This window comes from Perkinsus marinus (assembly GCF_000006405.1).
Source record: "Perkinsus marinus ATCC 50983 genomic scaffold scf_1104296972926, whole genome shotgun sequence".
NCBI lineage: Eukaryota > Perkinsozoa > Perkinsida > Perkinsidae > Perkinsus > Perkinsus marinus.
The window spans coordinates 23,944-33,671 of NW_003201605.1; the positions used below are offsets into that span (position 1 = coordinate 23,944).

General features: G+C 48.0%; 5 protein-coding genes across 5 annotated transcripts; 2 read left to right on the forward strand and 3 right to left on the reverse strand.

Moving 5' to 3' along the window:
• On the reverse strand, positions 1-238 carry Pmar_PMAR018277 (hypothetical protein; the record flags this gene model as incomplete). Its single annotated transcript, XM_002766396.1, has 1 exon — positions 1-238. A coding segment is annotated over one exon (238 nt), but the record flags the coding sequence as incomplete, so codon positions are not given.
• A 3,668-nt stretch (positions 239-3,906) lies between these two features.
• Positions 3,907-4,395, forward strand: Pmar_PMAR018278 (hypothetical protein; the record flags this gene model as incomplete). Its single annotated transcript, XM_002766397.1, has 1 exon — positions 3,907-4,395. The coding sequence occupies one exon, from the start codon at positions 3,907-3,909 to the stop codon at positions 4,393-4,395; it is 489 nt and encodes a 162-aa protein (XP_002766443.1).
• A 1,084-nt stretch (positions 4,396-5,479) lies between these two features.
• Positions 5,480-6,040, forward strand: Pmar_PMAR018279 (hypothetical protein; the record flags this gene model as incomplete). Its single annotated transcript, XM_002766398.1, has 1 exon — positions 5,480-6,040. One exon carries the CDS (start codon positions 5,480-5,482, stop codon positions 6,038-6,040), a length of 561 nt encoding a protein of 186 aa, XP_002766444.1.
• Positions 6,041-6,824: 784 nt separating this feature from the next.
• Positions 6,825-7,696, reverse strand: Pmar_PMAR018280 (hypothetical protein; the record flags this gene model as incomplete). Its single annotated transcript, XM_002766399.1, has 5 exons — positions 6,825-7,011; positions 7,063-7,152; positions 7,196-7,298; positions 7,342-7,526; positions 7,674-7,696. The coding sequence occupies 5 exons, from the start codon at positions 7,694-7,696 to the stop codon at positions 6,825-6,827; spliced, it is 588 nt and encodes a 195-aa protein (XP_002766445.1).
• Positions 7,697-7,747: 51 nt separating this feature from the next.
• On the reverse strand, positions 7,748-7,936 carry Pmar_PMAR018281 (hypothetical protein; the record flags this gene model as incomplete). Its single annotated transcript, XM_002766400.1, has 1 exon — positions 7,748-7,936. A coding segment is annotated over one exon (189 nt), but the record flags the coding sequence as incomplete, so codon positions are not given.
• Between the last annotated feature and the right edge of the window lie 1,792 nt (positions 7,937-9,728).

Consider the following 9,728-nt stretch of genomic DNA (forward strand, 5'->3'; position numbering starts at 1 on the left):
TGGTATAATCAACACCCTTCATATTCACCAATGGTCTCACAGTCAAGTCAAAGGTACCATTATCAATAGTAGCGGTACCCTTAAAAACCATGTACTTGCCACAGTACTTGCCGCTCGGTGTAGCGGAGCAACTGCCACCGCTGCTGGCAGTGGTAGTCACAACAGAACCAGAGGAACCCGTAGTGGCGTCATTCGACGATCCAGTAGTCACATCACCCGAAGTGGAGGTACGAGGCATAAAGGACCCTTTAGTTGTTGTTTCGATTGAAGGTTCAGTGGTAGCCTGAGCAGCTGCTGTAGTAACCACACTCGTGGTAGGTGCAACAGTAGTTGTTGAATCATCGCTACACCCCGTCAATGAGAAAGCGACAACAACCGAAACTGCAACGACGGAGAACTTCATATCGGAACAAAAAACAGTTCGAACTGAATACAATGGAATAGGTGGGAATGAACTAAGACACCTGTAGTACTGAACTATTCCACTGTTATCAGGAGCACTAACACTAAGAGATTCTGATACCCGAGTAGAATATTTCCACGTCCTTGATCGAGCTAAATAAGCTAAGTTAGCCTAGCCATAGGATGTGGCTACGCTAACTTAGCGGCATGATATCTAAACACAAAAATGGCTTCTAGCTATGATGGATAAGTCTCGGTATTCTGGGATCGACTTGTTCGCATTATTCGTGGTCAGACTTCGCTAGTACGGTTGATCTCGGCTTATGAAAGATCGATTGGCATGAAGCATTTTTGAATTTGGGTCTGTTGATAGTCGTCTTCAAGTAAGAGTCTATCCTACGTATCGTAGGTCTAAGGTATACAGTCTCCGAATGCTCCCATTGGACGTTTCACAGTCAGATAACTTAGAGTGCATTCGAAATGTCTATTATATTATCCTGAACACGGGGGTCGTCTGATTCGACATGTGTTTGAAGGCGTAGATGCATCCCTGGTGAGTGAAAAAATAATCTTTGCAGAAATTTATTCATAATGGTAGGTAGAATGTCAAATCAGCCGATGGATCGGTATACAGGAGAGTCGAAATTTTCTCTATTCAGTCAATGACAAACTTAACAACTAAAGACATAACTAGCATTCCATGGTTTTAATGCAGCGCCCCTGAGCAAAATGAGCTCCACGCACGATGACCGCCACAGTGGTCGCGCCCGTGTTAGAGATAAGTTTAGTGTGGGATCGGGTCGACTGCAGATGGAAGCTTTTGCGACCCCTGCCTCGGAAAAAAATACTGCTGAAGCTGATCAACTCTTCTGCGGTGAAGAGTCATGAGGAAATCCACATACACTTGCTCTGAGCATTATGCTGTGCAAAAAAACAAACAATCTAACCGTCTGCACGCATGCACACCGTTAGCTGCACAGCTACTCTCAGCAAACGCGCGGTCGGCGTGGCACTCACAAACTGGGAGCTACAGTGGTTTTCCTGATTGTGAATACTTATCTAACCTCGATACAGGACAATCTCGCATCAAGTAATGGAAAAGAGACGAAAGCGTGTTTTGTGTCCACATTACAGAGCCAGCTATTCATACCGTTACGCCGTCCACGCGCTGTGGGCGTTGCACAACACTCTGTCTCCTTTTGGAAGGTCTTAATTTCGCATATCGTCGTGAGTTAACTCACCGCTGCGTTTTCAATTCAAGATTGGGCAATGGTCAGGTAGGGACTCGGAGGAACAGACATTCTTGGGAGCTGCCAGGAAAGGGTTGCCTCAGTTTAGGATTTGCTTGGGAGGCTTTCTCTGGCTAATGCTAGAAGTTTGAGGAAGATGACTTGTGAAGTCTTAAGTAGGTTTCTTCTTTTAATCATCAATGCGTTCAGCGATATTATTCTGGTGCGCGGTGATCGCACTATCCCTCTCCGGTTGTACTGACCGTGCAGTCATCGAGCAAGCCTCCTTACAAGACCAATCGTTTCTCGCACCGACTCGCAAGCCCATTGATGCCTCTATAAATGAGCTCAATAGCAACTCGTCTTCATCCGGTGATGCTGCTGTGTGTGGTCGGGGTCCGAGCGGGGTGTACTACTTCGAGTATGAAGGCCTCGTTGGTAGCGTGACTGTGAAGTCAAAGTCATTCTCGGTTAGTATACCTTCGGGTGATGTTCTCAGTGATATCGGCTACTACATGTACGACTGCACTGTATTCGTACCCGACTATAGTAATTACCAAGTAGTTGCCGCAGCGAACAGGCGCGGCACAACTACTGCTGAGTTGAATAAGGATCTCTCGATTACATACTCAGTGCGGGATGATACTTTCTCAGTGATCTACCCACCGACTACTTCTCTCAAGCTCACTAAGGGTCAGTGATAAATGAGGAAGCCATATTCGATGAGGAAAGGTTTACTTACCATCTTGATCATGAATATTGTCTTGTGTATAATGCTCCAGTCTCTACAATTGCTATCACTTCTAGTCTTCCTGATCTTCCTACTATCTGTGGGCTAGAGTGCTACCGTAAGAGCGCGCTCTCCCACTGTAGCCTTCTAATCTGTTGACTGAGTTTCGGTCGTAGTGTGATTACATAGTCGAAACGATCGTCATCTATAAGAGAGCTCGTGTGGTGTTCATCAGTTTCAGCGGAATACGTGGGTGTGAGTCATTGTGTGGTCCCATCAACTGTGATTCTGCACTTGTTAGAGAATAGTCCACTTCGGCGTGCTTGTGATACTAAGATATATATCAGAGTAGATATAGTTGGGGTGGCTAGCTGCAGTTGTGATATTGTATTTTCGCTTTACATCACGAGCAGCAGACGTCAGAGTGACATTGGTGTTGGTGGCCATAATACCGTGGAATACTTGATTTGAGGCTTATCATATATGCCTCGATTCCCGAATGTGCCACTCATCGATCCACGTTATCATGTATTGGATCGTGTACTACTATCTTCTTTCCATTTCTAGCCGGATATCAGGCCGACACTAGCAGTCTCTCGGGAGGTTGGTTTTTCGGCTTTCGTTCTTCATTGGTATCTCACCGTGTTAAGGACTTCTAGATGTGTACTTGAGCGATGTGCTTTGCCGTCCTCATCAATTCCAGCTTCCTTATCTCGAGCAAAATGGCGTGTTTAGTTTGAGTGAGTTGATGCATCCGGAGGCTGAGCAATGTCCCCACTGATCGAGATCAAGTAACTGGTCAGCTGATCTGTGCGTATACACGATTGAGAACTATCTCCGTCGATTCTGCTGAGAAATGAAGTGATACTGCTCGTGGACAGGGATGATTCAGATCAGTACACACTCCATTGTATGGAGTCCATACGATTATGAACACTGTGAACCGCGCAAGCAGTTACATTCATGACGTGTCTCGTTGAAGCTCCCGTACAACTCCCAGCTACGTCGCCAGTGATGATACTGTACCTGACATCCAAGTTCCCACGCTAGCTAGAACCTTGGTATAATGCCGATGAGCAAAAGCGAGAGATTGTTGCTCTTGATTTCCATCCGAATTGGATTTCCTACTCGGACCTGCTCGCTAACTACAAAATTGGATCACGAGCTCTTTCAGCACCCTAGTTAGGCTTACGGTCGAACTCGAATATTTTTATCGGACTATTATGGGACTTTCCTATATACCTGAATCCCATGTGTAGCGTCTTCTCGAGGTGTGGTAGGTGTACATAGCGTATGCGTGTATTCCTGTTACAAGCTTGCCATCATTCGACGTCCGCTCTTCTTACCCGAGCCACTGGGTATGAGGTGTCGAGAGAGACCTGCCTATGGTACGCAGCCTATCCGAGCTGAATCAAACCTCCGCTGTTATATTTGTCTCCGTGTTCAGATAGCTGGCGCACAACACAAAGCTTGTCTTCTCTCAGTTCAGCTATACAGCGCTAACCCTACTGACACAACGAGCCTTATCTACTCTATTCTATAATCATGAAGTCTATCGCTGCCGTTGCCAGTGCCGTCGTTGCTGTTTCCCTCACCGGATGTAGTGATGATGATAGCACCACTACTTCTGCCCCTGCTACTACAGTGGCTTCTACCACCGGTTTTCTCCAGTCTACTACTGGTGCCCCAACTGGTTCTGTCACCTGTCAGGCGCCCAGTGGCGAGTATTGCGGTAGCTACATGGGTGAGCCCGCTGAAGTCACCATCGACAACGACAACTTCTCGATGAACCTCGCTGGTCAGATGTCCTGTGACGACGTCCCCTTCACTATGTCCTCTGACTGCTCCGAGCTTGTCCTTGACTCGACTAATCCCTCATACGAGGCTATGGCCAAGTCTGCTGAGATGCCAGCCCCATTGTTAGCTCAGATGATGTTGTGCGATTACAACTCTACTTCTAACGTCTTTACTCTTGACGTTACTCAGATTTGTGGTCACAGTTTGGACATGACTGTCGATCAATGTTCCAACTAAAAGGTCAATCGGCTGTGGTCGATTCTTGTGCATCAGCAGTCGTTCTGCTGTTCTTGTTTCTTCTGTTTTCATTACCAGTTAGCGTGTTCATCGCGCTTTGCAGTCACACCATTGTATATTCTATATCGACAGTTAATTTATTAACTTGCCAAGTGCAGTGCGAAGGGAGTGGTGTTTGTGAATGTACTGATTATCAGCTAGCTCTAAGGAAAGTAGGTTGTCACCTGTGCACAGTTGTGCCACAGGATGCTTTTGATCGCCGAGGTGTGATAGTGAGGTTGGTAAGGAGTAATCAGCTACATGTCACTGGCAATAAATCTCGATTTAACGTGATTAGAGTCTCTAATCACGCTAGATCGATTCACCAAAATATTCTCTCAATATAAACAAGAGTTAGACACAACATCTCAACAGTTCTGCAGTGTCAACAGTGTAGGTGCGTTGATCCAATTCGTCTTAATCGCTATAACGAGCGATGCGCAGTATGTGTCTCTGTCTAAGAAATCGTTCAGCTAAGCTTATGATGAAGATAGTCTACGTCGGCTGAGCAATCCCTTAGCTGAGCTTATGATGAAGATAGTCTACGTCGGCTAAGTAATCCCTTAGCTAAGCTTATGATGGAGATAGTCTACGTCGGCTAAGTAATCCCTTAGCTAAGCTTATGATGGAGATAGTCTACGTCGGCTAAGTAATCCCTTAGCTAAGCTTATGATGGAGATAGTCTACGTCGGCTAAGTAATCCCTTAGCTAAGCTTATGATGGAGATAGTCTACGTCGGCTAAGTAATCCCTTAGCTAAGCTTATGATGGAGATAGTCTACGTCGGCAAAGTACAATCTGGCCTTGTAAGGCATTCTCCTGCAATTATATTCAGTGTAGTTTTATCTCACTGGGTAAATCACTAAAGCGCTGCTGCATGACACGATCCGTAGACAGACGCTGTGCTCGTCACAGGTTTCGAGTGGCCGTGAGTTACGGTCCGTAACCACACAAGAGACAAGTACATCACAAAGCTTGTCCCGGGCTAAGCTACCTCCCTAGCAGAAAAAAGTCTACTTTTCTCCCTAGTTTCTATCTCACGCGACATGAAGTTCATCACTGTCATTGCTAGTGCGGTCATTGCCGTCTCCCTCACCGGATGCAGCGATGATGATGGCACCACTACTGCCGCTCCTGCTGCGACTACCATCGCCCCTCAGGCGACCACCAAGTTCATGGAGCCCAACACCCCGTCTGAGAGTGCTACCACTACCTCCTCTAACAATGATCAACAGACCACCAAGTCGCCTTCCCAGACGACTACTGGTAGCTCTGGTTCCAACTGCAAGAAGCCGGAGGGTGAGTACTGTGGCTCTGCTATGGGCATGCCTGCTAGTGTCGAGCTCCACGATGACTCGTTCGATCTCGACGTTGCTGGTATGATCAACGCCAAAAACATCGGTTACACTATGAAGTCTGACTGCACTACTGTGGAGCCTGACTGGAACAATGCTGATCTCATCAAGCTAGCTGAATCTTTGGGCATGAACACTCAGCAGTTGTCGGAGTTTATGAAGTGCAGCTATAACGCTAACACCAACGTCTTCCAGGTTGATATGGCTGGTGTGCTCAATCTCAGCTTGTCCCCTGATCAGTGCAAGAACTAAGTAGCATTCTGATAACTCTTCCATTTTCGTTTTTCTCGCTGCCTGTTGTGCAGTGTCGTTTCTCGAGCTGACGGTAAGCCAGAACGTTCTCTTGATGAACTGATATTCTGCTTGCCCTTTTCCTACGAGTCTCTTGCACCGTTGCGTTTTGTTCTAGTTTTACATCCTCACTATTATAGTCTCAATGGGGTGTGGATGTGATACTATACACAACACACTAACACACATTGATATGAAACTAATACACTAATAACGCATCGATCGAATGTGTTAATGTACTGCAACACTCAATAGCGATGATCCGATGGTGGCGGTGTTGGTGACTTGTTCTGCGTTCGATATGAGAATCATAATAATAATGCATACTGAATTGAGAAGCAGATCGAAATGTTCAAAAAATGAAGAAAATATGAGGCGTCATTTGTATGACTGCAATGGTATCGAGTACTGTATAATAATGATGATCGCTCCTCTTGGAAAAAGAGCCATGATACCGAGTGAAAGACACATGCCACCAACACTGGGTAAGAGCAGTTTTCTCAGATACAACATCAAACCCGCACTTGAGCTTCGAAATAATAACATTTCACGAGCACCACCGCTTCGCTGGTTTGCTCAATAACTCTTTCGAGTTCGCCCGCGAGGATTTATCTGGCAATTCGCCGCCGTGCGTTGCCATGCTTCCACCTCCCACGCCATCTCCGATTCCAGAGCTAGACTATCCCAACACTCGCCTGTTTCATAACTGACCGAATAGACTCTGACACTTCAGTAACGTCTCAGCTTACTCAAACTCCTGCGAGTCCTGTAGTTTCTCAGCTCGCCAATCACAAGCAGGCCATTCGTCCTCTCCCATCGCATAGAAGTACTCACTGGCCATCGCGTCCTGTAGCGTGGCTCGATCTGCTGGGTCCCATCGCAGTATGCTACGTAGTAGACTGTAACCAGCAGGACAGCTAGACTCATACAACCTGTAAACCACCACCACAAGTCAATTACCCCGCGAATGCTGTCCCAGCTACTCTCGTAATCCCGAATCGGGCTCATCCGCTGAGGGTTCCGGAAGGTCCGCAAAGTACTGGCTTTCAAGCACCCGGCGATAGGCTACGTTCCTGAACAGAACAACATGTCAAAGTCGTCCCCCATCGACCGCACCTGCAAACTGCCTTGACTTCTCTATCAGTGGGTCTGCCTATGATCGACGCTATACGGCGCAATATCCACCCATCTTGATCGTGAAGATTGTCTACATTACTCCCTGATATACATCAATTTCTGATATTCAATATGAGCCCATCTACCCTCGATATAGTCGATACCACCGTAGTCTTCCGCAAAAAGGCCGCTGGTCCAAGGCCCCGATACGAGCCGTGCTATGACGTCAGCAGCTAGACTCCACAAATCAGCTTCAGCCAAACTGTAGTACTTCGACCAGCACAGGACCTCCGGTGCCAAACACACCGGAGTTCCCACATGCTGTGTGTACCTATCCCAGCATATCCCCTCGACGGGGCAGTGCCACCAATACCCGCCATAGTCCGATGCCCTGTGGAGTCTCTCAGGCGCTGTGTCCCGCCGTCTCCCGTTTGGGGTCCGGACTTTGCTTTTCTGACGTACGTATGGGCGAGCCAACCCGAAGTCGCATAACTTGACCATAGGCCTAGCACGAGAGTCATAGATCCCTACATGTACTTTAGTTCTGCTTACACTCGTAGCCGTTTCACTGAGCTCGCTCTCTCTATCGCTCCAGCAGCTCCTATGGGTAGGAGTATATTGGCACATTTCACATCACGATGGCCCACTCCACAGTCGTGGAGGAACTGTAAGGCGCAGAAGAGCTGAGCTATCCATCGGACCGCGCAGTGGTTGAAGGCACTCAGGAGGGAGGGGCTCCCGCTGATCGAAGAGGACAGATATGTACCCACCTGTGATGTGGTATCCTATCAGTTATCGAGAAACGAGATGCTCGATGAGATGACAAAATAGCACTAGACCGATGAACTCCGCTGCTGCAACCGCATTTCAACGTAATCGAGGCAACACAGTAAGAGGAATTCAGAAAAGTCCCCATTCCTAAGTACTACATCGTCCCATAATCGCCATTGCCACTGGGAGAGGAGGCTGCAGTTGCTGCAGAGTGAGGGGAGTAGCATTCATTGTAGACGTAGTAGGTGTACGACTCCAGAGACTCCCCCATCATCTCCGAGACGAGGCACAATGTACGGTCGCCGGGACCACATCGTACCACCTGAAGAAGAACTCATGGAGTGGTATGGCGCTAGAAGACCTTCCCACCTCAAAAGGTGATACAATAAGGTCACACTGAGGCAAGAGGCGGAGAACTCTCAGCTCCCTCAGAGTGGACCAGTCAGGGTCGCTTGTACTCGGCTGAATGACGTGAGAGGTATTTGAGAATATCTTCAGGGCCACTGGCGAGCCATCCGAAGACCGTCTGGCTGCTACTACACAACCATAGGATCCCTGAGGACTTCAAATAGGAGTATATAGCAGCTACAGCAGTGCCTGGCCTAGAGCTCCCTCGTAGTAGAACCCTCGAGGCATGCATGTAGGTTTGCTACTATAGGTGCCGACACAGTCCTCAACCATAAACCTGCCATTCAGCTTCCCTGAGAGTAATATGCTCACAGTACCTCGATCTAGGAGGGCTGCTCGCCCCAAGGTCATTAGCTCCTCTATAGGAGCGTCGACTTCGATGCTGACCAGGCTTTCTGGCCGAGGAGCGGCGTGGGGATGCACGAAGGCCGACCTTGTGGATCGGAGAAGTGACTCTCTCATGTCTGTCTGGACCGTCCGCCTCGAGATCGTCTGAGTCGAAGCAAACGGAAGGCGACGGAGCGCTATGCTGAGACCGTCGATGCTTGGTTGCTGATGATGCCATTGTGAAATCTTCGAAACTGGTGCCATTGAAGTGATGCCCCCCACACTCCTGATGCCAACCACCACAGCGTTGATGCCGTACACAGCCAAAACGTTGTTGAGTGGCTCTGAATGATTCCATTACGCCTTGTATTAACACAACTTTCCCCCACAGTCTATAGTATAGACTCTTTACTGAGAAATTAATTGCCATAAACCTATTTTGAGGCTCTGAATAATACCATTACGTCTTGTATCAACTACTGGACTTCCTAAGCCTCTAAGTGCCAACGGCTACGTTGACGAAGAACAAGGGGCCTACTTCAAAAATATTCTTTGAGCAAGCATCTTCAACTTTTCAAGGATGAAACGGCTTGATGTTCGCAACGCAACGGGTGAGCGCCTCCTACGAGATTAAAGGGCAAATAAATACAACTTGCGCTTCGCTCCGCCGTTATCGGCGTCACACGAAATCATCCTCTAGGGTGGGGTCACTCTAGGAGCTCTAAGCATACTCCTTGAGCAGTTGCCAATTTTACTCTCATCATGACCCTCAGTTTTGACGAAGCCCTTGAAGTCGCCAACAATAGGCCGAACGAGGGATCGTGGCAGTCGCCGCTAGCCATGCCTCGTCAGCGGCCCCCGAGCGTCTCCTCTCTGGACGGCATGTGCTTAGAGGTCGTCGAAGATGGTCAACTCAACCTTGATCTGTCTACGCCTTTCATGGCTGACATGTTTCTTAAAACGTCGAGCTTACCCGATGCCATGACTGCCGAAGACGCAGAAAGTGGCCGCCGATTTGGCTCCAACG